The 27,356-nt window shown below is 44.4% G+C and overlaps 1 protein-coding gene across 4 annotated transcripts; it reads left to right on the forward strand.

The window, feature by feature from the left end:
- Window positions 1-1,454: 1,454 nt before the first annotated feature.
- LOC102058812 (tRNA wybutosine-synthesizing protein 4) lies at window positions 1,455-27,343 on the forward strand. 4 transcript variants are annotated; one of them, XM_055702830.1, is made up of 14 exons: window positions 1,455-1,556; window positions 1,819-1,946; window positions 4,276-4,357; window positions 4,691-4,871; window positions 7,446-7,602; window positions 8,028-8,217; window positions 8,634-8,741; window positions 10,755-10,845; window positions 13,013-13,270; window positions 14,184-14,414; window positions 18,209-18,306; window positions 23,791-23,978; window positions 24,065-24,200; window positions 26,943-27,343. In XM_055702830.1, the coding sequence occupies exons 1-14, from the start codon at window positions 1,518-1,520 to the stop codon at window positions 27,108-27,110; spliced, it is 2,055 nt and encodes a 684-aa protein (XP_055558805.1). In that variant the 5' UTR covers window positions 1,455-1,517; the 3' UTR covers window positions 27,111-27,343. The 4 variants fall into 4 exon arrangements, with proteins under 4 accessions (XP_055558805.1, XP_055558806.1, XP_055558807.1 ...); XM_055702831.1 differs by having other exon boundaries at window positions 4,739-4,871; XM_055702832.1 differs by having other exon boundaries at window positions 25,603-27,077.
- The last annotated feature ends 13 nt before the right edge of the window (window positions 27,344-27,356 follow it).

Raw genomic sequence — 27,356 nt, forward strand, 5'->3', positions numbered from 1 at the left:
GAAGGTATTCTGTACCACACAGAAGTCTGTTGGCTGAGTCGAGGGAGAGTTTTGACACGATTTTATGACTTCCTTCCACAGGTTTATGATTTTGTGCTTTCTAAAAACAAAGAAGTACCAGAGCTCAAAGATGCAGAATGGAAATGGCACCTTGCGTTTCTGACAGATGTAACAGAGCTACTCAACAATTTCAATGTCCAACTTCAAGGAAAGGGGAAGCTCATCTGTGATATGTATTCACATGTGAAAGCGTTCCAAGTCAAATTAGACCTGCTCATTAACCAAGTAAAGGAGGAAAACTTCTGCCATCTCCCCACAACTCAAAACCTGTCTGCAGAAAAACCAGCAGTTGCATTCCCAAACAAAACATGTATGGATGTACTAGAAATGTTGCAAAAGGAGTTTCAAACTAGATTTAAAGAGCTTCGTCTCCATGTACAGCACATACATCTTATCCAGAACCCATTTTCTGTTGACACTGAAACTGTTGATCTGATTTACCAAATGGAATTGGCCGAACTACAGACTTGTGACTCGCTGAAAGATACATTCAAATCAAGCAGCCTTACTAATTTCTATGCATCTCTCCCCTCAGAGACATATCATAATCTCAGGAACCACGCACTCAAAATTGCAACCATCTTTGGCAGCACCTATGTCTGTGAGCAGACTTTTTCCCGAATGAGACATCTGAAATCTCCAATCAGATCCAGACTAACTGATGAACACTTGCATCACTTGCTACGACTAGCAGTGACAAATATGGAACCTAACATCTTACATAGCTCAGGCTGCTATGGCTCCTCTACAACTGCTAGTACAAAGCCTAAAGAGATGAAACATCCACCACTTCCAAGCACAGACACCCTCATGGCCCTGCCTGTCTGGCCGCGGCACTTACAGCTTGTCCACCCTCGAGAAGCCGTGTCCCCAACAGCCACCCAGCGCCAGCCCCGCTCCAACTGGCCGCACAGGGAGCGGAGCATGTGCACAACGCCTGGGGGTGCCGTTGCGCCGGGCTCTGCCCTCCGCCCCGGGAGCCCCGCACCCTGCCCCGGGGAACCCCGCACCTTGTCCCCGGGAGCTTCGCACCCTGCCGCGGCGAGCCCCGCACGTTGTCCCCAGGAGCTCCGCATCCTGACCCTGGCGCCCCGCACCCTGTCCCGGGGAGCTCCGCCCTTCTCCCCCCGCCCCTCCGCTTACCGCGCAGAGGCTGCCCGTTGCCGTGGCGACGTGCCCTGGGACCCCTCGCGCTCGCGGGTCCGCCGGGAGGGGGACGGCCAGGCCGGGCCGGGCCGCCGGGGCCCGGGATCCCACGCGCGGGCGGCCGGTCCAGGCCAGTCGCCCCGCGGAGCGGAACCGGCATTCGGAGGCGGGGCGGGGACGGGCGGCGGGCGGAGCGCGGCGGGCCCGCCAGGGGGCGCGCGCCACCGGCAGCTCCCCGCCCCCGACGCCCCGCGGGCGGGCGCCGCGTCACCGGCTGCGCCCGAGCGTCAGAGCGCGGCGCCGCGCGTACGATGGGCCGCGGGCGGCCGGGCGGCCCGTGCCCCGCTGCCGTGAGTGATCCCCGGGCGGGCCCCTCCGTAGGCGGGGTCCCGGCCCGGGTGGCGGGGCCTGGCCTGGCTTCGGGGGGCGCGGGGGGAGGTTGGGACGTGAACGGGGCTCGGCGGCGCCGGCGGGAACTGCCCTTCCCTGCGCTCGGAGCCCCCCTGGCGCCGCCTGGCCCCACCGTCCCGCCCCGGCGGGCCCGGGCGCTTCTCGGCCCGCGGTGTCGCCACGGCCTTGCGCCAGCGCCGTGTCCTCCTTGTCCCCCGGCAGGTGCAGGGCACCAGCGGCAGCAGCGCCCTCAGCAAGTGCTCGGCGGCGGCGCGGGGCTACATCCAGGACCGGTTCCTGCCCCTCCTGGTGGGGCGGCGGCGGCGGCGGCGGGCCCCGCTTGTCCACCGGTGAGGAGCGGGCGCGACGCGGGGTGCCCGGCTGGCGGCTGCCGGGCCCCGGTGCGGGCGGCCCGCAGCCTCCCCTGCCAGCTGCGGAGGGGCTCCAGCGGCTCCCCAGGCTCCTGGCGCTTCGGTTGGAGGCACAACCCCATGAAATGCGTTTTTAGGACACGGTGACAGAGTGGCAACTTGCCGAGCACTGACTTTCAGTGATGTCACCTTTTTAGACAGTATAATTTTACATGGCTTACGGGCAAAAATTGAAAGCTTTGTCCTGAGTGAAATGTGTCACCGGACTGGTCCCTAATTCCAGTATTCAATGCTGCTGAAAACTGCTTGAGGTCTGAAAACTAACTTACCAAAAATCTTAGCACGTCAGTAGTTTTCTCATTAATTCTTGTGATAAATAACTTAGTCCCAAAATAGGATTACAATCAAAGTTTGCAATTTATTAAGCAAACAGGCAAGCAAACAGCGCTGGGTGCGCCAGGAGTCTCTGCTTCACCAAGATGCACTCCATACAAAATTTATTTTTGGTTTATATTTCCTAAACTAATACATATTCATAGCTATTTCTAAGAAAGGTTTGGTTTATGTAAATGGATCCTTGGAATAGGCGTGTACTTCATGGCACATGCTCTTTCTGTCTCTGAGGGTCTTCTTAACCCCTGTCTGGCGGTCGGTGGATGAAGTCAGCAGTCTTCCTCGGCTCACCCTTAGGATGACCCTAGATTTTACGCATGCGCCCTGTAAACTTCTCTTACTTAACACTGTGCTGTTAGCAGCTCAGCCTGCATATCAGGGTGTGTAACCAGATGTCCTTTGTAAGGTACAGGAACTAGGTATGTAGCCAGGTGTTCTTTGCAAGATACAGGAACTATATACATTGATCACTCTGTTTTTCTTAAGCGTGTGGTTATACAAGGGTATGTAAGACAGAAGGTTACATTTCATCGTGCGGTCCAAGCATTGTTCCATATCGACACGAATCAATTGAACACATTTCACAATTCTCAAGAACATTGTAATTTGGTAAGGTATTTGGTGGCTCAGGGTAACAATATTATCTTTTGAGTCAGTGGTATCTTACCAGTAGATCTCTGGAGCTTTGCAGGATACAGGCATGAATGTTTTAATGTGTATGTGTGGAGGGTTCTATGCTGATATGGTAGTGGAGTTTACTTAATACAAGACTAATAGTTTAATGCAATCAAATGGCTGCCCATTGCCAAAGGAGTTTCATTGTGAGGGGCGAAAAAAAAAGCAGTATTCGTGTGGAAGCTTGCAGGCCTATGGAAATGAGTGTTGCTCACCAGGAAGCTGAGCCTGTGTTGACTTGTTGCATGACATTGGCAAGCCAAACTAAATACTAAATTCATAGAGTTAAGTATTGCAGTTGTCAACACTGTCATAATGAGTTCTGGGACATCTTAGAAAAGCTAGTGAAATCTTTAGCCCTTTTGAGGTGTGGGGACGATAACATGCTTGTTAAAGGGGTTGATAGGAACTGGTAAGCCTGGTGGGGATGTGGTGAAACTAACTAAAAGACAGTGCCAAGGAAAAAGAGGTGCTAGTCGTGCTGGACTAGGCAAATGGTAAATGCTTTCCAGGAGTTAGACTTACTTAGTTCCATTCATTCAAAAACCAGAGAATTCAAAGTAATCTCTGCAAGGTGTATGACTAGGCATAATCAATACAGAATTTCATTATAATGTTTCGATAGTTTAAAATTTAAAATGTGGTTTAACGTTACTCTTAATTGAGTATAACATTGAGCAGACATTATCATGCTTCAGTTATAGATTTTTTTTCCCCTTTGCACTGAGTCTACTGATCACATGCTTTGAAAATCCTTCCCTGACTTTGCTTCTCTTCCTTTTTTGTTCCCCACTCACTGCATTTGCACACACTGTCATTCATTTTGATATACCCAATAGCCCCTTCTAAGTAAAGGAGTTAATTTCATATTGTTATGGCATATGATTTGGGGCAGGAACTGGCACTGGCCACCCACATTGCAGAGGAGCATCCTGACTATATGGATTCATACTTTTTCACCCAGTGATGACTGATTTATGCAAAACGGAACAGGTCCAACTAGGATGACTGCATGTTTTCTCTGGGTTATCCGTAGTCTTGTTGGTTAGTACACTTACTGAATACAGGAGATCTGTATTTATTAACAAGCTCTAGATATGACGTCATCAGACATCTTGCGGTGCAGTTCTATCAATGTGGGGTTACTGGGTAGAGAAAAAAAGTTTTTTGAAATGCAGGGTGCCAGTGGTGGAGAAATAGGGTTCTTGGACAGTGATTACAACTGAATTTCTTTCCACAGGGGTTACTACATCCGTGCCCGTGCTGTAGATCACTGTGTTCAAGACTTTCTGCTGAAGACCCAGAGGTACCCTAGGACACAGGTACATTTTCTCTTTCTGGGTGTACTGGCAGTTTCCACTACATGTGTGAAAAGACTTTTTGGGATCTTGGCACAGCAGTAGCATACTAGTGCATCTGTTCGGATCCTTTCCCAGAAGAACTCAGAGAATTTGACTGGCACTACTGTGACTGTCCATTTGTCACTTTGTCAGAAATATCTGGGAGGGGGCAATACCTACACAAATTTCTTCTACCTCGTGCAGGGGATTGCCTGATTTTGTCACTATAGATGATGTTATTGAATATTTTTCACACCTAGATGCTCAGGATGCTGCTAGAGATGAGTATAACTTTTTCTGATACTTTCTCTGCAGATCCTGTCTTTAGGTGCTGGCTTTGACTCCTTATACTTCCGTTTGAAGGACGTAGGTCTTCTGCATCACACTGTGGTATACGAGGTGGATTTCCTGAACGTGGCATGCCAAAAAGCTGCTCTGATCAAAAGAACGAAAGAGTTGTCAGCACTGGTGGGAGATACCGGAGGGGAAGGATTAGGTATGGTATTTATGGAAGGTGTTCTGGATGCTAAATGTTTAGAAGAAGCAAACAGAACTTCAGCCTTTAGAAAGTGAGGTATAATGGTAGAGGAACTACAAAGTTGTAGACAAAAAGCATGGTTTTGCTGAAAATTTTTGGCACAAACAGATAATTTGTAAGCATTGGGAGGTGAAAAGAAGACATGTAGGTGCTGGAATGGATTTGTCAGGAATGGATTATATCAAACCAAGTGCAGTTTCTTTCAGTTACAGTTTCTCAAGTACTGCATCTGGCTTTGGGATCTTTAATACAAAGGCAGTGGCATGTCCAGTGAGAGGTCACAAGAACGATAAAGTGGTGGAGCACATGACATACGAGGGCAGGCTGAGAGAACTGGGTTTGTTCAGCCTTAGGAACTGAGGTGAGGCTTACTGCAGTCTTCAGCTGTCTAACAGGAGAGGAGAAAAAAGGTGGAGCCAGACTTTTCTTGGAGGCACAAAGCAAACAGTCAAGGGGCAATTGTTGCAAGTTGTAGCAAAGGAAATTTCAGTAATGTGTAATGAAAATGTTTGTTTCTTGGGTTTTTTTCTGCCACATGAGTAGTAAAAAATGGGAACAGATTGCCCAGAAAGGCGGTAGAATCTCCAGCTTTGGACATAGTTAGAGCTTGACTGGACAAAGCCTCCAGCAGCCTGATACAGGTAACTGCTGTGAGCAGGGAGTTGGACTAGATGACCTTCAAAGGCCCCTTTCAACCTAAATTATACTGTGATTTATGGCCTTTATGGGTAGGAGAAAAGGTATGACTCTTGGGTGTATGGAATGTAATAAAACATCAGTTGTTATGTTACCTGCCTTTTTTTTTTCTTTTCACTCTCCAAGGCAGGAGAAAAATGAGCCTTATGAAACTACCATAGAATGTAAGTAAAGCTGAAAGGATTATTATGCCAGCTAAATACTAAGGGGCAATTCAGTGGAAGAATGGAGGAATGTAAAGTATGGGGTTCGCCAGAGATTTCTCTTGCATCTGATTTCCTTCAAGGTTTCCGTTAATGTTCTAGATGATATGCTGTAGTAGGTGAAAATGTAATAAACCAGCAAGAAACAGGGAGAGCTGAATATGGTGGATGAGAGTAGGATTTTGACAAAGTACATGAATGGTCTGGAAAATCTGGAATGAGATACAGTAGGGACAGTAATGAAATACAGTAGGCTGCTATGCTTAGACTGTAATGGTTAGTTTAAATACAGATGGAAGACAGCTACAGAGACAGGTGCAGAGCACAAGTCCCTGGCTGCCATGAACATCTGAGTAAGTCTTTGTGAGTAGCTCTTCCATGAGCTTGCTCAGTTTCGTCCTGAATCCATTCTTGTTTTTGTGGTTGGTTTTGAATCCATTCACTGGCAGCATCCTGTAGCAAAGAATTGTGTCCATACCAATAATCTTCAACTACTTCAGCTGAAAGGTAGGTGTCAAAAGAGTTGGGAATATCCTATTTTCTGTGCCCAGAGGGCAGGAAGCGATGTGTAGATCAGTTAGTTTTCAGAAGAAGTTAATAGGGAACATGGAGATGGGCTTCTAGAGAAGGCTGTTTTGCCTCCAGTAATGAATGCCTTTGAGAAGTGTAATTAACAGTTCTCAGGACAGGTGTAGTTGTTGGATTGCACTGGTACAGAGACATAGAGTAGGTAATTTCTAAAGGTACTTTACAGTTTGTTTCTGATTTGGTTTTGGTTGAAACAGCTTAACAAGCTATAGCTTACGGAGTACAGAGGTATGGTATTATAATCATAGAATCACAGAATGGCTTGGGTTGCAAGGGTCCTGAAAGACCCCCTGCCACGGTCAGGGACGTCCCCCACCAGCCCAGGCTGCTCCCAGCCCCGTCCAGCCTGGCCTTGAGCCCTGCCAGGGATGGGGCACCCACAGCTGCTCTGGGCAGCCTGGGCCAGCGCCTCGCCGCCCTCACGGGGAAGGGTTTCTTCCTTATATCTAATCTAAATCTAATGCTTACAAATCATAAATTGGAACTTATTTCTGAGAGCAGTGATCTGGAAGACTAGTATTGCAGGGAGCTAGCATGTGCTGGTTCAGGATTCAATGCAATTTTACAGAAATGAAATCTTTAAAAAACAAACCTCAAAAAACCCTTGAGAATTGTTTTATGGTTGTTAGGCAAACCATTCAAATTCTGTCAAAGCAATGGTACTTAGCTTAAACTGAAAGGTCTGTAAATGAGAGCCCTTCAGATTTGATTCTGAATTATAGTGGCTCTATAAAAATGTTCTTAAAGTAAATATGATAAAGTTTTGTTGTTATACTAAATGTGATAATTCTGTGAGACATCTATAGGTGAAATTTGCATTAAGAATAATGGAGTTTTCAATCTGCATTTAATGGATTGCTTCTTGACACTATCCCTTTATGGTTCATTTAGTGATGGGGATTTTCTTGTACATGTCCCAGAGAAATTGAGTTGATGGGCACAGGCTTGTGAGCGATTGCCTGTGGGGCTGATATTCCTGTTTGTCCCCTTTGGTCTCAGTATTGTATCAGCACTGTAGTGAGGCTGGATATTTTTTGTCTCCCAGGAGTCATTACCTTTTCTGGAGAGGATTATAAATTACTGGGAGTGGATTTATCAGAGCTGTCTGAGCTGGAGAGAGCCCTGGAGGAAGCAGGACTGGACAAGGAAATTCCCACCCTCTTCATAGCAGAGGTGGTGCTCACCTACATGGAAAACAGCAGGTCAGTTGAGTTATCTGCTGTTAACTAGGTGGTAAAATGAAAAGAACAAGCTTCTTTTTATGTACGCCACTCATGGCTGGGAGACCTGCTGTCTTGTAACTAAAGCTTCAGCAATTCTGTGGAAGTCCCAAACAGCTCCTTACATCATAATTGTGATGGGATAATTTGTGTCCGTGACATCCTAAAAGGGAGGAAAAATAAGAAGAAAAACCTTGAACAAGTGATTTTGAGGTTTTTGTTCTGCTCATCCCCTGAATTCTCTGCACAGATGGGAGAGGAGAGGTTCATAAGTTCCCGGCACAGGATTCTCTTTGGTATATTACCTGTGTCAGGATGCCTTAGTAGCATGCTTTATAGTGTTGCAGGAAGATAGATTTTGTCTGCCCCTCAGTGATTTAATTCCTTGTACACGATCTGCCTGACAGGTCAGATGCCTTGATTCAGTGGGCAGCAGAGCATTTCTCTCAGGCATGCTTTCTGCTGTATGAGCAGATGCACCCAGAGGACCCTTTTGGACGTGTCATGCAGCAGCATTTTAGCCAGCTGAACTCTACACTTCATTCTTTGTCAAAGCACCCTGATTGTGAGGCACAGCGGAGGCGCTTTTTGGAAAAGGTAAGTACCTGCAGCTCTAAGGAACACATGAAGTGTGTCTTATCTGGGAAAGATTGTAGCATTAAATAATTTTGGAAGTCATCAGATGTGTCAGTTATGGGTTGAAGAAGACAGGGACACTGCCTTCTGTAGTAGCATGACTAGTCATTTGAAGGTCTTTCCAACCAACTTGCAGTCTACTTTCTGGTATGGCATTAAGGCAAGATGGATTCCTCTGAGGCTTTTGATACAAAAAAATTTAAGTTCTTAGGAGCTTTACAGGTAAGAGATCTATTCTCACTAGACTCTAGGCTGCTGTTGTTCCAGCTAGAGAGTCTTAAAGGCCCATGCGGATGTTTAATTTAGGGTCTTCATTTTCTTGTGAGAAGTGAGTTTATCCTTCCAGAGCTAATAATTTTGAGGGATTTCTCTTTTAGGGTTGGACTGAGTGCAGTGTCATGGATATGAATACGTTTTTCACCTGTTGTACTCCAGAAGATGAGCAGCAAAGATTGCAGGCTCTGGAGCCTTTTGATGAATATGAGGTAACCCTTCTTTATTCTGAACACCAATGACCTGGTGTTGATATGATGAGGTGTCTGCAACTTCTTATGGTCATAGTTCTGTACAAGAGTTGCTGAAGCATAGGTGTTCATGGAGGCAGAAAGGATGTTGAATCAGGCAGTTCACGCAGAGCCCGCAGGAAGCTCCACTTGACGCTGGGTCAGGTAGCACTGGAAGCAGACTCTTGCTTGTTCCTTCCCCAGTGAGCGGTCTCTTAGGGAGACAGCCTTAGCATAGCAAACTAGCTGGTGGTATAAAAGGTGCTGTTGATGCTAAAAGTTTGCATGGGTTCAAGGGGCAATTATTTTAATGAAAGAGAAGTGTATTGAGGATTACTGAATAATATAAAAATAAACCTGTTGTGAGTTTCCTGACTGCAAATGGTTGGGAGCCTTCCTGGGGGAAGTAGTTGTACTTGTCCTGCTCTTCTGTGTTTCTGTAGGCTATTACTGTTTGTCATTGTTGGACTCAGGTTACTAGTTTCAGATGTTTTTTTGGTCTGATGTTGTGCAGCCATTTCTATATTAATGACTGAAATTTAACTATGACTCTATTCTTTGCCGTTTTTGTGTTAACTGCTAGCGAAGTCTGCAACTATTTCAAGTGTAGAAGAGAAGTCAAAGATACTGAGTAACTTCAAGATAAAGATCCTGTAGGGCACTTACTAGAAGTTTCCCTTTCAATTTTGTGATTCTCTGTTTATAATTCTCTCTAGAAATCGAACAGTATGAAAACCAAGTTAGCATGCTTGCATTTATTTTTCCAACATGGAGGATCTGCTCTACTACATTAATGCAAAATTGATCACTGAAAGATGCTGGCAGATTTGCAAAGTGGTGTAGAAATGCCTGCAAGAATTACTGTAGATCAAGACAATTGCTCATACAGTGAGAAAGAAAAGACATTTTATCATTTTTTTATAGAGGAGGTTTACACATACGCAAGTCCGAGCTGAAAAATGTGCACAGGAGTAAGATATGTGGTAACAGAGAGCTCTACAATTAGCCTGTGAGGTAAAGTAAGGTCCAGGTCTTACTATAAACAAGCTTTATCGAATTAGGTAAGAAATGTAAAATATACACTTAGTGCTGAGGACAATTAATTTTTAGAATAATTTGCCTAGGGGTAAATAGTGGATTCTTCAATTCTTCAGTATTTACATTAGTTTTTGGATATCACTTTTCAAAAGATGCTTTTTACTTTGGTAGGTGTTTGGGCAGTGATGCTAATATTGTGGTTTCTTGTGCCTTTTAAATTCATATTTATGCCTTCTAGTCACATAGTTGGCTGAATATATCCCACCCCATGGGAATGAACATACTAAATTCCCTGATGTCCGTAAAAGCCGGGGTGGACCCTAGTGTTGCTCCTGACTACCTGTGCAATCCTCTTGCTTGTGCTTCTGCCTCTGAATGATTCCAAGGCCAGACTGGAAATCGTATTTATGTATCATTGGCCAGCTGAGACCATATTGCACCTTTGAACATTTGCAATTTCTTTGGGATCACTTCTGTTCCGTGACCTTTAGGAAACCTTAATCCCTCTGGTATACAGCCCTCACTCTTTTCTGTGATCTGAACTGGGAAGCATAAAGGGAAGCTGATTCCAAAAAAAGAAAAAAGTTCCTCATGCAACATGTAATTATTCTATGGAACTCCTTGCTGCAGCAGCTTACAGATGATAGAAGTTTATGTTAGAGTTCAAAGAGCAACTGAATAGATTCATGGATGGGAAATCCATCAAGGATTGTTCTGTACAAAGACTCAGCTTCTTGCTTAGAAAATCCCTGAGCTGTACATTTTTGAAGATTGAGGTGAGGAAGGTATTTACACACTTGCTCTTTCTCAGATTCAGCTTTAGTCTCCTGATTTTGGCCACCATTGGAAACCTAGGCTAGGTTTTGATCACCCTGACCGTTCTGAGGTCCTTACTATTGCTTTAAGATTTTGAGGAGGATTGTTTGTTTTTGTTTTTTTTCTTTGGGCTTGCTACAGGAATGGCATCTCAAATGTTCCCATTACTTTGTCTTGACTGCGTCAAAGGGGGTGGAACCTTCCTGGACACCATTGTTATCCAATATGACAGGTACATACTGACTGGTTTTCATAGTATTCTTTTATCTCATGCAGGCTTCACTGAGAGATTTTAGGAGACAGTAAAACCCTGGAAGGAACAGATGGGATGCTGCCATCTGAGTAGCTTTCTCCATCCTTCTAACAATGGTTCTGCTGTCCATAGTGAGGCCAGGGCCACCTCCTGACTCTAATGGTTCTGATCAGTTTCATTCTTGTAGTTTATTGAACCTTCCAGTCTGAACAGCTCTTCTTTCTGTTTACATGTGGGGCCTTCCAGTGCATGGCTGCAATGCCAGTCTACCATGATCCTCCTCCTATTTTTGGTATCCCACAGACTCTCCCTTTTCAGTTTATTCCTGCTTGCCTCTATACATGGTCCTCTGAGCCATTCTATCCTTCCAGCTTCCAAAAGGTTCTTATGTTTACTTACTGCACTATCAAAGTATCATCCAGCAGAGCATTCAGGAGCATGTCATGAAGTTTGTGCTTTGTTTTGTTATCCCCTGTGGGTGGAATTGCACATGTAGTATTTCTGTTTTTAAAATGTTTTTAAATCCGTACGTTGCTTTTTTTTAGGTGGGAGAAAAGTGGTACAGTTAGGGAAAAGCCAAGAGCAAGACTGTGTTTCTGTGATTAAAAGCACTTGGCAGCAGTAGCAATCTAAGAAATACCTGCTTTTGGCTGTTTGCTTCCTTTTTGAGGGTGGAAAGCAGAAGGTTATTTTTAAGCTGTTTCACATCACTAGTCTTGTTCACAGTATAGCACCACAAGTAGATCTGTCTGTAACTGAAAGTCAAAATCCATGTTCTAGAGAGCAGGAAAAGCAGCTGGAAGAGGATAAGGCAGGATGACGTTCGTTAACCTAACAAGGCCATTGTGTTGTGTCTTGATTCGATCTGAAAATGTGTAGTGAAATTGAAGCTAAATGGATGTGGGTGTGGTTAAATATATTGTGTGATTGTCACTAGTCCTTATATTAAAACCTTAAAAGCTCCTAAATGCGTAGGCTCTATCCTTAAGTTAAAAAAAATCTGGCATTTGCTTAACTGACATGAGTACAGTGAAGACACTTGATTCATTAGAGACAGGAATAGGGTCTTTCTGCTGTTGACTATTGTATTGAAAACTGATAGCAGGGGGTTTGAAAGTCTGGTAAAGTATCCATTCTTAGATATTTTTTTACTGGGAATGGCAAAAGGTATGTCTCAAATACCAGTATGTGCCCCCAACTATCCTATCAAATAGATCTGGGTCCCTCTTCAAGAGAGTTGCAAGTACTAACTAAGCCTTCTAAACAGAGCACAGTAAGTATATTTTCTGAAACGAAAACCCCCATCAGTCTTTAAAAAAATAATCTGTAGAAAGACATATAAGTCCAAGAAGATGTAATTTTTTATTTCATCAAACAATAGAAAGTCTTGTACTAAGCAGCATTCAGTAGACACAATTTTTCTGGGTATGGCGTACAAAAAAATAGACTGAGAGCTGCTTTTCCCGCACCTCATCATCTCTTACAACACAAGAGTAAGGCACTTGCTTAAAACAAAGAAGACACAAATTTGAAAGTCATTAAAACAATTTGTACAATTTTTGCTAGAGTCCTGTGTTTAAAGCTTGTTTCACACTAAGGGATGTAGTATTTAGAGAGAAGGTATCTAGATAACTGAAAATATTCTCTTATAGTAGGGCTGTTGGAATTAACAGAGATTATTCCTCATGCTTTAGAATTGTATTTCAGTGCTTTTTTGAAGGTAGGATCCAAATCTATCAAGAAACTTTGACATCCAGCTTCCGGGTCTTTGTCCTTTGCTATTCAACTAGCCAAATATTGTCTTCATCAGAAAGGTACTCCCTTTGAAGGTATTGCAGTGATTCCTCTCTTGCTACAGCAGTTTAGGATACTGCAGTCTCTTAATCTTACTTCCACCCCATTAAAGCAATCTCAGAACTGTGTCAGGAGTTGAGGGAGCAGTAAACAGAAGTAAAGCTGGCACAGTGGTAGTTCCAACCATTACAGCTTTATTTCTAGGGCATGTCAGGTTGTCTGTGTCCTCTGTCAAATTGCTTCACAATTTTTTTTTCTTGAAAAGCTGTACAGACTTGCTCAATCTCTCATTTAAAACGTAGTCCTTGATTCTTGTTTGTGCATAAGTTCTTTGATTCTCTTTGGCTTGCAGTTCCTCATCATGAGGGTCCTGTCAGGATGGCTGGGAGTATCACTGCAGCAGTGTGTGCAATGCACTCTGAAGTTTCTGGCCTGAGACGTTACGGTCACCACTCTGTTCTTATAAAACCCAATGTGGTTCTCACCACTGGAGGCTTTGGGGAGGAGGATGGACAGCACTGCCGTATGAGAAATTTTCATGTGCTAATTAAGCATGCAGGCTACTGGAAAGCTGGCTGCGTGAAAAAGAAAAACCCTGATAAAAAATGGGGTGAGTTCCCATACTGATGGCAAGTATGTGGAAGTAATTTTTGTGCTAACAATGAAATAACGTCTAGTGGAAAAGTGATGTCACAGCATGGTTATGCTGGCAAAGACATCTGAAGGTTCTGAATGCTAAGTGCCAGGTCCTGCACTTGGGTCATAACAACTCTGTGCAACACCACAGGCTTGCGGAAGAGTGGGTGGGAAGCTGCCCAGCACAGGAGGAGTGCTGGTCGACAGCTGGCTGGATGTGAGCCCCCAGTGTGCCCAGGTGGCCAAGTCAGCCAGCAGCATCCTGGCTCGTGTCAGCAGCAGCATGGCCAGCAGAGCCAGGGCAGTGCCTGTCCCCCTGTACTCGGCACTGGTGCGGCTGCACCTCGAGCCCTGGGGTCAGTTTTGGGCCCCTCACGGCCAGACAGACAGACATTGAGGTGCTGGAGCGTGTCCAGAGCCAGGCAGGGGGCTGGGGAAGGGTCTAGAGTACACGGCTTGTAAGGACTGGCTGAAGGAACTGGGGCTGTTTAGCCTGGAGAAGAGGAGGCTGAGGAGAGGCCTTGTCACTCCCTACGACTACCAGACAGGAGGCTGTAGGCAGGTGGGGGTTGGTCTCTTTTCCCAGGTAACAAGTGGTAGAATGAAAGGAAAGGGCCTCAGGTTGCACCGGGGAAGGTTTAGGTTGGATGTTAGGAAACATTCCCTGAAAGAGTTGTCAAGCACTGGAACAGGCTACCCAGGGAAGTGGCTGAGTCACCGTCCCTGGAGGTATTTAGAAAGCATGTAGACATGGTGCTTAGGGATATGGTTTAGTGATGCAGTTGGACTTGATATTAACGGTCATTTCCAACCTAAATGAATCAATGATCCTATACATTTCATGGGAGAAAGACCAGTGTGACCTGTGATGTTCTGTATCTCCACAGATGAGCGGTTGTACCATACTGTGTCGTGTCTCTCGAACAGCCTGGCCCTGGTAGTAGGAGGACGAACATCCCCAGCGAGTGCAGGCTTGGGAATGTTGTGGCTAAATTTCCCTGAAACCTATAATGCCTCTGACCTAGGTGATATTACAGTGGACCTTTTAAGTGTGCAGCCTGCTGCTGAACCAGCTGCTTTGCGTTGGAGACACAGTACAACTGAAGTAATGTTCAAAGGTAAAAAGCCTGGAAAGAGTGGAAATGGCTGAAGGTATGCAGAGGTATAGAAATTCCAGAATACATGGGGTAGTCCTGGCCAGAGAGTGAGGTCTAAAAGGCAAATTGTCATGATATAACCTTACTTTTTATGTAGTACAGGCTATGCAGTTAATGTTGGTGCATTGTATTCGTTTGAAACAATAGCTTTTTGCTGAACATTTCCGAAAGCATATGATCTTGATAGATTCATCACCACTTTAGAGAATCCAGTTACGTTTTGTAAAGGTTTTGTTCCCGTGGTGATTTTTTTCCCCTGGGCTTAAAAGAGTCAAGGCTTAAACTTCGTGTGAAAGTATTCTTATCATATCCACCCTGTTCTTGTTGTGCCTTTTTGTTTGTCAAGCCCAGAAGTATATCTGAGAGGCTTTGCTAAATCTGACAAAAGGGACAGACTGAGTAGTCTCAGCTGAGTTTCATGAACCGAGAAACTGAACTGCTTGATCCAATGATTTGGCAGGATTTCCATTATCTATGCCATTAATACATGGTCAATTCATTACAGAACCTATATGACAGATACCTTGTGATAATGACATTTATTATAGATGAGCTGCAATCTTGTTAGTTTTCCAGATGCAAGGCAGGAATCAAAAAATAGAAATGACTGTATAGTGCTGAAAAAAAGTTCATTAATGCATTTTTTAAAAGTGCTACGATACACACTTGCAACTGCAGTTTGATTGGCTCTGCTCTCACAAACATACCTACCACAAATGAAAAGACTCATTTCCAGCTGTTCCTGTTTAAGATGCAGGATGTGACCAGACAGGCCTACTGACCAGCAACCTGCTTACATGTCACTAGCCCTTTTTATCCTTTTATCCCTCTGTTTTCCTGTGTTCGTACCTCCACAAATCATTGATATCCATCCCTTTTCCTGCCTCTGATTTCTCTCTTGAGTACCCGGTAAGTCTTATGCAAACCCCAAAAACTCTTTCCCTGCATCATATAACATGTCCCATACCCCTGTAGGCAGTACCCACCTCCAGAGAGTTGCTCCTGTTTGCTCATTTTGATGAGTTTCACAGCTGGTAATGGGGCTGACAGTTCCCTTTGGACAGCTCTGGGAGGAGCTGGGACATATCGTCTGATTCTATAAGCATGTGAATTGGGGTTCTCTTGCCTGCACACCTGCTACTGCCTCTCTGTGCCTCCTCTTGTGTGTGAGAAAATGAGCCTTTTATGGCTTGATTGCTCTCCTGGAAGCAGCTGAGGCAGGATATTATTTGGGTTCTGCCACCTTGTTTTGCCTCTGTGCTCCTCTGACTGTGCAGGTGAGCTTTTTAGCATGTAACCTAGCACTGCAAGTGAGTGAGGCTTTGTATAAACAGATGCTTATAAGAAAAGCAAGGCAAATGTTAAGAATTCTTAGTGTTAAAATAATTGCTAGTAAAGGAACAAAAACCAGAATGGAGAATACTGTTCTGCCGTTATGTAAATCATAGAATTGCAGAATGGTTTGGGTTGGAAAGGGACCATAAAGACCATCCAGTTCCAACCCCCCCTGCCATGGCCAGGGACACCTTCCACTAGACCAGGTTGCTCAAATCCCCATCCAGCCAGGCCTTGAACAGTGCCAGGGATGGAGCAACCACAGCTTCTCGGGGCAACCTGCCCCAGTGTCTCGCCACCCTTATAGTAAAGAATTCCTTACTTACTCCAATGTAAATCTACCCTCTTTTAGTTTAAAACCATTACCCTTTGTCCTGTCACTACAGGCCGTGGTAAAAGTCTCTCCCACTCTTTCTTATAAGCCCCCTTTGAATACTGAAAGGCTGCAATAAGGTGTCATGGGAAAGCCTTCTTTTCTTCAGGCTAAATGACCTCAACTCTCAGCCTTTCTTCACAGGAGAGATGCTCCAGCCCTCTAAAAATTTTTGTGGCCTCCTCTGGACTCACTCTAAGATGTCCATGTCTGTCTTGTGCTGGAGACCCCAGAACTGGATGCAGTGCTCCAGGTGGGGTCTTACCTCCCTGGACCTGCTGGCCACACTTTTTTTTTGTGCAGCCCATGGTACAATTGGCTTTCTGGGCTAAAGGTGCACATGGCTGGCTCTTATTTAATTTTTAATCAAACGGTATCCCCAAGCCTTCCTTTGCAGGACTGCTCTCAATCTATGTATCCCACAGCCTGTATTGATACTGGCAGTTACCCTGGGCCATGTGCAGGACTTTCTCATGGCCCTGTTAAGCTTCATGAGATCCATATTGTCCTACTTCTTAAGCCTGCCAGTAGAAAAGAAATTAAAAGAGGCTTTGAGATTTCTTCTTGACACTTGAAATATGATAATTTCCTCTTTTGTATGCTACATTACCCAGTGGTAAGTAGAATTGAAACCTAGGGACATAATCTGTTCTGGAAGACTGGGTCTTGAGATCATTTATGGCTAAAGTTATTCATGCTTGATCACACCAGAAAGAAGTTTCAGAACTTCCTCTCTGAAGGATAATATTTTAATTTTGGAGCATTATGGAGCAGGATCCCTAGCTCTTTATCCAGGAGAAGTGCCTCAGAAGAAATGTTACTCTTCTAGTAGCAACTGGCAAATATTTAGTAGTTCTGAATAGGTCTAGAATCAAGCCCTGCAATGGCATGCTGAAGGTTTGTTTAGTAAAATATATTGACTGTACGGGGCAAAAACTTCAGCGCTTATTAGCAAGTCAGTGGTGTGTCCTAGTGGAATTCAGGGAGCGAAAGCTGTCCTTTCTTCAACTGTTCCATTCTCCACTAGCTGGCAGGGAGCTATTGAAGGGGAACACCAGGGGAATTGTTAAGCAGTCATTAGTCTAGTCTGGAGCATACTTTGAATTTGTGGAGCAGTGTTAATTAACACTGTAATGTAATCTAGAGTTCAGCCTTCCAGTCAAAATTTTATATCAAAGAAGCAACTGCTCAATGGGTAAATAAAATTTTATAAATGATACATCGGTTTTTGTTTTTGTCGGACTGTATTGCATCATTTTATTTTTGCCCTGATTTTGCTTTGTAGCTGAAGTGACCAACAATTGTGTTATTTACCCAGTCCATTACGAAGAAGTAAGCTGACAGTACATAGTGCAGTTAACACACATCCTTGACAGCTACCAAGAGTACTTTTGCACACTTTGTACTTCCTTTGTGAGGCTTCTCCAGATTAACTCCTACACACTTAAGTTACCATTATCTCCCTTTTGCAGGAACAAATACACGTTCTTGTTGCCTTATGAGGATTTATCTGTTTTCTTGGGATAAACAGATGTCATTGTGTTGCTATGATTTATGTATTTAGGGTTTTCTAGTTTTATTAGTTCTACAGGTGTAATCTTCCCATTGCCTAGTTTTCATTCCTTATGTCCATTAGGTATATTAAAAAACATGCTTTCTCCTTTTGGTTTTGAGACTATAGTGTATGATTTCCATTCAGACTTTACATATTCAGAAACTACATAATATAAGTGGGTGATGGGGGTCTTCTTAATGACCACAAACATGAAAAATGTTAATAAAAATATTTAGTCTTCCATGTGTCTTATAAAAGATCTAGATAGAAGAGTAATTCCTGTATCTTTGAAACAATTTCTTGCATTTATTGCTAAAGTCTGGAAATGTTTGTCGGATTGCGATGTCTTAATATAAATAGTATGTAAAACTACTGCCTGACTGCATTAATTTCTGTCTTTGGTCAGCTTTCCTTCTACACAAACGTAAATTTTTGCTTTTGTGACATACCAAATTCTAACTTCTCTTTTCACCTCCTTGTCTTTTTCCATAGGTGAGAAGTATCTGTTTCTGTATGGTGGCCGCTCTGCTATGGAGCCTGTGCTAGGTGATTGGTATTTCCTGCACACTCAAGAACTTTCCTGCACTGTGGTAAGAACTTAGGGAGGCCCTGGGGAGTAGAAGTTGCCTTCGCATCATAGGTGCATGCTGCTGTATTGGAAGCCCAACTAAATCACAGTGGTATTACCATACTCAAGTGGGTGGCACTGGCAGTACTGTCACACTCCACAGTGATTAGAGTTAGAGCTAATGTGTAAGCACCTTGCTCTTTAACAGAATACAGTCTTCACAGAATAGCTGAGATTTGAAGGGACATCTAGAGATCACCTAGTCCCTCCCCCTTGCTTAAAGCAGGTCTAACTAGAACAGGTTGCTCAGGATATTGTCCAGTTGGGTTCTGATTATCTTGGAAGATGGAAACTCCACAACCTCTTTGGGCAACCTATTCCAGTGCTTGACCACCTTCATAATAAAATGTGAGGAGTTTTTATCTTTAAGTGAATATTTTTGTATTTCAGTTTGTGCCCGTTGCCCTGTTGCTGGATACTACTGGGAACATTCTGTCTCTCTCTTCTTTCATTTCTCCCACTGGGCATTTATGCATGTTGATGAGATTTCCCCATGAGCATTCTCAGTCACCAAGGCAAGCGGCTCCAGTGCCGACACAGTCTGTTGTGGATGCTGTAGTGTGTGGTGCAGGGGAGGTTCCTGAACTGGGAAAACCTCAGGGGAGTGCAGAGATGGGGGCCAGGAGCAACTGCGGCCAAGCCCCCCACACCTCTAAAAGAAACCCCTGGGGAGCACTAGGACCAGGGCAGGCAGACAGGGCCTGGTGTGTCAGCCAGGGCGTGTCATGGCGGTTTGCATGGCAGGGTGCTGTAACTTGGCTGGCTCGAACAGGGAGCCGTGGTACCTGTCTGGTAGAAGGCTATGTCTGCAGCTGACACGGCTTCCCAGGCAGAGCTTCCATGGGAACATGCTGCTACCCAGCCGTCAGGCTGCAGGGTGTGCCCCACTGTGGTACCAGTCTACTGGAATCCTACCTTCCCTGGGACAAACCTGTCAGGCAGACAAGACACGTGATATGGAGGATTCCCTGTCCCCTCTGCCCAGCAGATTTAAGGGACAGAGGAGAACAAGTCTCTTAAACCAGTGGTGGGCTCTGGGACCTCCAGAGCCTACTGTTGGAAGACCATGACTGGAAGAATGATGAACTCCCAGCTGACTCTGAATTTGTTCCAAGACTTGCTGCCTCAGCTGAATGCGCGTACATCTATGAGGCCAATGGGATTCATACGAGGGTACTGAAAGAGCTGGGTAAAGATATCACAGGACCTCTTTCCATTATTTTTCAACAGTCTTCAGTCTAGAGAGGTCCCAGTCGACTGGAAGCTGGTGAATGTCCCAATTTTCAAGAAGGATAAGAAGGAAGACCCTAGTAATTACAGGCTTGACAGTCTCACTTCATTGTCTAGTAAAATTATGGAGAAGGTTTTTCTGGGAGTTATTGAAAAACATGAGAGACAGTGCAGTCATTGGTCATAGCCAGCATGGGCTCCCGAAGGGGAAAGCCCTGTTCAGGTAACATAATTTCCTTTTATGACAAGGTCACCCTTCTTGTTGATAAAGGGAAACCAGTAGGTGTGGGGTTTTTGGATTGTGGCAAGGCTTTTGATACTGTCTCTTGCAGTATCCTGGACAAAATGTCCAGCATACAGTTAGACAAGCCCATAATATGATGGGTGAACAACTGCCTGACAGGTCAGGCTGAAGGAGTTAGTAAATGGAGTTACGTCAGGCTGGCAGCCACTCACCAGTGGGGTTCCACTGGGCTCAAGTATAGGGCCAGTGCTCTTTAATGTTTTTATAAATGATCTGGATGCAAGAGTTGAATGTACATGAAGTAAGTTTGCTGATGATACCAAATTAGGAGGAGCTGTGGATTCCCTCAGGGACAGAGAGGCCTTACAGAGAGATCTGGATAGACTAGAGAGCTGGGCAATTGCTAGCCATATGAAATTTAACAAGAGTGAGTGCCAGATTCTGTACATAGGATGGAGTAATTCTGGTTATACATACAGACTGGGGGATGAGAGGCTGGAGGGCAGTCCCACCAAAAGAGATCTGGGGACTGGGTTGATTGAACGTGAGTCAGTGGTGTACCCTGACAGCTAAAAGGGCCAACTGTGTCAAGCACAGCATAGCTAGCTGGTCAGGAGGTGATTGTCCCACTCTACCCTGCACTGGTGCAGCCCCACCTTGAGTTCTGTGGGCAGTTTTGGGTGCCTTTATTTAAGAAGGACAAATTAGAGTGTGTCCAGAGGAGAGTGACCAAGATGGTGAAAGGTCTCGAGGGCAAGATTTATGAGGGGTGGCTGAGGTCACTCGGCCTGTTCTGCATCAAGAAGAGAAGACTGAGGAGTGCCCTTATTGCAGTCTTACAGCTTCCTCAGGGTAGGCAGTGGAGCAGAGAGGTGTTGACCAGTGACAGGACATGAGGAAACAGAATGAAGTTGCATCAGGGGAAGTTCAGACTGGACATCAGGAAAAGGCTCTTCACTGAGAGTGGCCAGTCACTGAAGCAGGCTTCCCAGGGAAGTAGTCACAGCACCAAGCCTGTCAGAGGTAAAGGAACATCTGGACAATGCTCTTAGTCATATGGTTTAGTTTTAGATACTCCTGTGAGGAGCAGGGAGTTGGCCTCAATGATTCTTATGGGTCCTTTCCAACTTGAGATACTCTCTGATTCTGTGGTTCTATGATTCTTTCCTTGAAGGCAACCAACATGGTGAAAGGCATGGAGTGCAAGACGTGGAGATGCATGCTCACATACATGCAAGGTTCAGGGAAAATACAAACACACAAGTCTGCCCTCCAGCAGCTGGCATCCAGACACATGAGTGCCGTAATCCGTGGTCTTATTCTAGCTGCTGATGCTGAGCTTCTCACTTGATTCAGTTGCCCCAGTCACCCAAGCAGTTGCCTCTGGGACATGCACAGGTCCTGTGACCTGTGATGGTCTTGTCTTCCACTCATGCCACAGGCCCAGGAGTGCTTGCATTCCCAGTTTGACTCGTTTGTCCCAAATTCACTCACACTGGCCCCTCCAGTAGCTGGCACTCTGGAGGCAAAGTCTTTGAGAGGCATGAAGATGCTCTCAGGATCTGTGGCCCCTCCAACTCCTGATGCTGAGGCTCTTGCTTGCTCTAGTTACTGGCACAAAAGGCCCAGGAGTGTTTTCCCCTGCTGCTCTGACTCCCGTTTTCTGGTTCCATATTCATTAATGCTTGTCTTTGCAGTTGCAGGCACCTAGTCCATGCATCATTTGCCTGGGGTAGTGTGATATTACACAGAAAGGTAGTTAAGAAAGGCTTTAATCAGTAAGATAGATTGATCAGGTGCAGAGCTCAGTCAGACAAGTGTACTGACCGGTGACTGTTTACATGCGACTGACCCCTTCTGTGCCCTTTTGTGTTTGTTTCCCCTCTGTTCCCCAACGATCCCCTTCTAAACGTTTCTTAGTAAGTTTTGTTTAGTCCCACAGGGCCCTTTCTTGAGTCTTCTGAATCCTCTTGTTCCTCACTTCCACCTTCTTATCGGTTTCAAAGTTCAGGTTGACCCTCCTCAAGCTGTGCCTGGAGTTTCTTAATGGCCCATGAATTAGTGATGGGAGACTTTTGATCTTTGGTATTGTCTCTGTTGTCCCTTGTCTGTCAGGTTTGTGTCTCTGGTTTTGTTTTATCAATTCCCCCTTTACTTATTCCATTTTTGATTGAAAGTGACTGTGATCCAGTAAACTTAATGAAACAGGTGCTCACCCTCCACATATGCTTTGAACTTCTACAGTGTAGAAGCCAAATCAACTGTATCTCAGGTCCTCAAAAATACAGAAACTGATAGTAACAGATTATAAATATCTGGAAGATAATTGGGAGATAAGTGACCACCAAGAAGAGTTCAAGAAGTGATTTGTTTAACATTATTTGCATTTCTGTGGCATGGCAGTAGATTTTTTTTCTGAAGAATGCATATGTATCAAGACTTTAGTAGGACTTCACCTTGTGTGACACATTCATAACATACTAAGAAAACATGGTTTAAAGATGAGTATTGCAGGGCAGTGCAAAATTATTTGGAGGTCAGACTTTGAGAAAATTTAGAAATGACACTCCATGGAAATAGTGGTGTGTCCCACAGGATCAGTCCTGGGGTCCAATTATTAATGACAAAAATGATGAAGTGAAGAGTATTTGTATTTTATAGGTAGTTAACATCAGGCAGAGTAGTCTCAATAGTACCTTAGCGGACAAGATGAAAACTCAAAATTACTTTGACATGGAGGAAGTACTTCTGGAAAAACAAATTGCAGGTTATTAAAGATAGACTAAGTTTTAAAAATACTGCATAGCAGAACTATGTGTAATTACAGGGGATCACAGGCTAAATAAGAGTAAGCAGGGTCATGCTGTTGTGGAGGGCCTAAACAGTGTGTTCAGGTATGTAACCAGTAATGTTATCTCTAAGACACATGAATCGGTCCTTCTGTTCTCTTCAGTGCTCTTAATCTCAGCAGGACCCTTGTAGAATACTCGGAGCTGATTCCAGAGAAAAAGGGATGGACGGGGTATATACTATATACAGCTCTATAGAGGTATGCAAGAGAATGACCAGACCACATACCCTTACAGCGGAAGATTTTGAAGGACTTGTGGCTATTGAGCCTGGAGAAGTTTCAAGATAGAAAGAAGTGTTCAAATATGTAAAATAAAACTACAGAGAGGACAAATTGTTCTCCATTTTTACCTTGAACAGTACAGGAAATCTAGAAAGGGCAACTTCAACAGGACACTGAGAGAAGCTGTTAATTATGAAGATTGTAAAGTGCTGCAGTAGACTGCCTAAAGAGATGAAAAGTCGCTGCAACTTTCAGGAATTTTAATAACCATCTCTCCAGAGGATAATAGCTATAGTTCCATCCATTTGCTTTAGGAGAAAGGAATGGACCAGATGGCCTCCAAAATTTTCTTCACAGCTTTTTTGATATGATATTCTTCAAATCCCTCATCTTACATTTTTTCATTTAGTGCAAGCACTAAAGGTTTGCTTTCTGCACATTAGTACTGCAGTTCAGCATTTGACCTTGCTCTGTGGCTTGAGCACTTTGCTGGTCACTGCATTAGTCCCTGTGTTTGTAAACTTGTGGTTCTCAGGTGCATGTCTTGAACAGAAAGCAGCATGTAAGAATGCACATAAAGTTGCCTCTAATAAATGTGCAGAAATAAAACCCTCTCAAGACTGAATGGTACTAAATACACTGAGGGCCAGAGACATATCGGAGATAGTCTAAATGGAAACACTTCTACTCAGCAGTCCCTAGGGGAATGTGTGTTGGTTGGGTTTTTTGAATTGTTCCCTATCGTGGTTACCCTGTTCCCCTCCAGCAACTGTTCCTATCCTATGGCAGGAAGGACTGTTACATCCCACAGGACATGCAACAGCAAGAGATTTAAGAGCCTTGACATGAAGGAGACGTTTAGCTTGCCCAACTTGACCCTTGGACTTACGTTTTCCTAGATTCCTGTTGAGGGTCCAGTACCAGAAAGCCGTCACTCTCACAGTGCCTGCAGCTGGAAGGGAGGAGTGCTAATTGCAGGAGGTCTGGGAGCAGCTGAGCAGCCCTTAGGTTCAGTTTTCTTTCTGAGGGAGCTTGAACATGGCTTTCAGTGGCAGACAGTAGAGACACACCCTTCTCTCATCCCAAGGTAAGTAGAAGGCATTCAGCAGTGAATCTTCAGCCTGTATCTACCTACCTCTCTGACTAATGGAGTTTCTCATTTTGAACTCACAGGTATTCACATACTGCACATGTGCATGATGGAAAACTTCTGCTTGTTGGTGGAGTGTGGTTTCACTCATCCTCTGTGCCAGGCATCACTGTTCTTGACTTAATGACTGGTCTCTGCTTGGACTATACGATTAATGTGGTAAGCACTGAAATTTTTCTTTCAGGGTAAACAGTGTAGTGTGAAGGAATGTTAACTGTAGGGGTATTCCCTGAAACAGAGTAGGGAATGCAAAACAGGCAAATCTGTGAGTGGAATAAACATTCCTTGTTTGAGGTGGAATCTAATTTTGAAGTGCTCTTACCAACCCAGAGTACAGAGCAGTGTTAAGAGAGGGAGAGTCTGAGTGTGCAGAAGACTGGAGGGCACAGAGCTGCTCTGTTCCAAACAGGGGGAGCAGAACTGAGATAGGCACAAGCCCAGTAATTTCAGGGTGCCTATGGAAGAAGAGAACAGATCAAACCAGAGCCTAAGTTAGTCTTCATGGAGGTCTGTGGTATAATTTCATTAAAAACTTCATGGTGGAAATGGCTATGTGCTATAGCTGCTTCCTGAAGTATAAGAAGAAAATTGCATGGATATAGTGGAAAGTGCACTTAAACACAAGAAAACCTCTTACTGTAAAGGTGATTGAACTCTGAACAGATTCAGAGAGGCTGTCGTTCCCCGTCATCGTTGAAGATACTCAAAACCTGACTGGGCAAGGTACTAAGCAACCTGCTGTAGTTGAGCCTGCTTTGAACAGGGGTGGTTGGAATAGGTGATACCCAGATGTCCCTTCCAACCTCATCTATTCTGTGATTTTGTTCTGTGATTCAGTGAAGAACAATCATACAGGTGATGTCACATACCAGGATTTTGGCATACTCTGAGCAAAACTTAGTCTAAATCTGTGAGTAGCCCTCACCTGTGATAATGCCCCCTGGAGTACAATGAAAACATGGACCTGTTGGAGTGGGCCCAGAGGAGCGCCGCAAAAATCATCAGAGGCTTGGAGCACCTCTCCAGTGATGACAGGCTGAGAGAGAGTTGGGGTTGTTCAGCCTGGAGAAGAGAAGGCCCCAGGGAGGCTTTATTGTGGTCTTTCAGTACTTAAAGGGGGCTTATAAGAAAGATGGGGATGGACTTTTTGATAGGGTCTGTAGCAGCAGGACAAGGGGGAATGGTTTGAAACTAAAGGAGAGTAGCTTCAGACTAGATACAAGGAGGAATTTTTTTACAATGAGGGTGGTGAAACACTGGCACAGGTTGCCCAGAGAGAGGTGGTCAATGCCCCATCCCTGGAAACATTTGAGGTCAGGCTAGGCAGGGCTCTGAGCAACCTGATGTAGTTGAAGATGTCCCTGCTCATTGCAGGGACACTGGACTAGATGACCTTTAAATGTCCCTTCCAATGCAAACCATTCTATGAGAAAACTTCTGTTGCTTGACAAGTTTTTATTTATCTTTTACTTAAAGAAACACATTTCTTTTAGGTATCTGTACATATGGTTCCTGTCCTTGGTGAAACTAGAATTTGTGACAGGTCTGTTTTTTATAATAGGCAGCATGTGTGCATCTGGCTGACCTTGCAGCATTTTCCTGAGGGCATAAAGCATGAAGTATGCTTGAATGTAATTGAGTTTTTTCTTACTCTGTAGTAGAAGTTATAAGTGGCCTAATATCCTTTAGATAATATAGGCTATCCTTGTTGGATAGTGCTGAGAATGGATACTGTGATAATAAAGTTGCATCTGAAAGAACAGAACTTCTTTGTTGACATTGAGTAAGTGGATGCAGGTGAATTGGTAGCTGCCTTTGCTTATGAGCTGTTTGCTTGGACTTAGGTGAAACTCTGTAGGCTTTTGGAACTACCAGTACTGTGCTAAAATACTGATAGTACTGTACAGTATATGTGATTGGTCCCAAGTTTTGAAAGACTGGGATTGTCAGTGATTTTCTGTGCAGTACTGGATACAGCATTGATACATGCATTAGAAGGTGACAGCACCAAAACCATTGGCTGGCAGCTTTCTCTGTGCTTGAAAAAGCCATGGAACAGTCACCATGGGCAGATACATATCTCTTAATCGTTAACCTTTCTTCAAGAATATAGATGAAGGTGCTGTCATGAAAATTGCCTTCTGTCTGGAATTTTACAAGGGAAGCCTCTACAACATGTCCTCTTCAGGTTGCAGTGGCCCCTACAATATCTGAATTGCCAACACAGCAACTTTGTTACTGCTGCAGTCTGATACCTGCAACAAGTGTGTCTCCAAGGTTCGCTTTCCTGAGCTTTTGAATGTTGGAAGTCATCATGAAAGAGCTTTTCTTCAGGTTGTCAGATATACAGGTTCTAAATCAGATGTTTCTTGGACCTCAGATGTGTAACTGTGTACTTTAGGCTGTCTCCTTTGTGGTGAAGGGGGCACAACTGTTCATTGCTTCCTCTGATATAAGAACTAGGAGACATTAGAAGAAGCTGGCAGGCAATACACTTCAAAAGAGTGCTTCGTGTGAAACATAGGTAAGCTCTAACTCCTTGCCATAGGACATGGATGCCAAAGTTTACATAGATTCAAAAGTGACAGGCTGTGTTCTTGGAAGAAAAAAAAATAAGGTTCAGGAAGTACATTCCCTCATTAAAAATCACTGAACTGCAAGTTACTGGGTGAGTAGAGTATACTACAAGAGTGTATCATGTTTTCCTTGTTCCTCTGTTCTCTAGCTATCTATTTCTACTCACATTTGTGGGTGGTATAGTGGACTAAATGGTCCTAGGTGGGACCCAGTGTGGCTGTTCTTAACTTTCTAATGAAGGTACCATATGAAGTATCTCTGCAGCATTATGAGGTACCCACATGTTGAAGTCCTGTACATTCAAAATCTCCTTTGCTTTCTTAGGAGCAGCTGGAGTGGCCATTAATGCTACATAATCATAGTAGTGTCTTTCTGCCAGATGAGAAGGAGTTGTTGATTATTGGTGGTGGTGGGAACTGCTTCTCCTTTGGGACACACCTGAACCCAGAGCCTGTGTCTTTAAGCCTCAGCAACATCCTGATCAGCCACTGACTGGGACCAAACAGGACTGAAACAATGCTGCTGCACTGTGGTGAGACAGCTATTCACCCGTAGGTCCAAGAGCAACAAAATATTTCTGCAAAGATTTTCTATCCAGAATGCATTGGGGGGGGGGGGGGGGGGCAGATATTAAGAGGGACAGTTACAAGTGGTTGCGTATCTTACCAGTCTTTTTTTTTTTACTGCTCTTTGTGTTGCTGTAAATAAAAGTATCTTCAAAAGTAGCTCTGTGGTGGT

This window comes from Falco cherrug, chromosome 2 (genome assembly GCF_023634085.1).
Source record: "Falco cherrug isolate bFalChe1 chromosome 2, bFalChe1.pri, whole genome shotgun sequence".
NCBI classification, from domain to species: domain Eukaryota; kingdom Metazoa; phylum Chordata; class Aves; order Falconiformes; family Falconidae; genus Falco; species Falco cherrug.

Bases quoted from the DNA above. Each gene is read 5' to 3' on its own strand.
- LOC102058812 (XM_055702830.1), top strand. From the start codon at position 1,518: ATGGGCCGCGGGCGGCCGGGCGGCCCGTGCCCCGCTGCC. The intron at 1,947-4,275 runs GTGAGGAGCGGG...TTCTTTCCACAG, and splicing joins CGGGCCCCGCTTGTCCACCG to GGGTTACTACATCCGTGCCC. The intron at 13,271-14,183 runs GTGAGTTCCCAT...GTATCTCCACAG, and splicing joins AAACCCTGATAAAAAATGGG to ATGAGCGGTTGTACCATACT.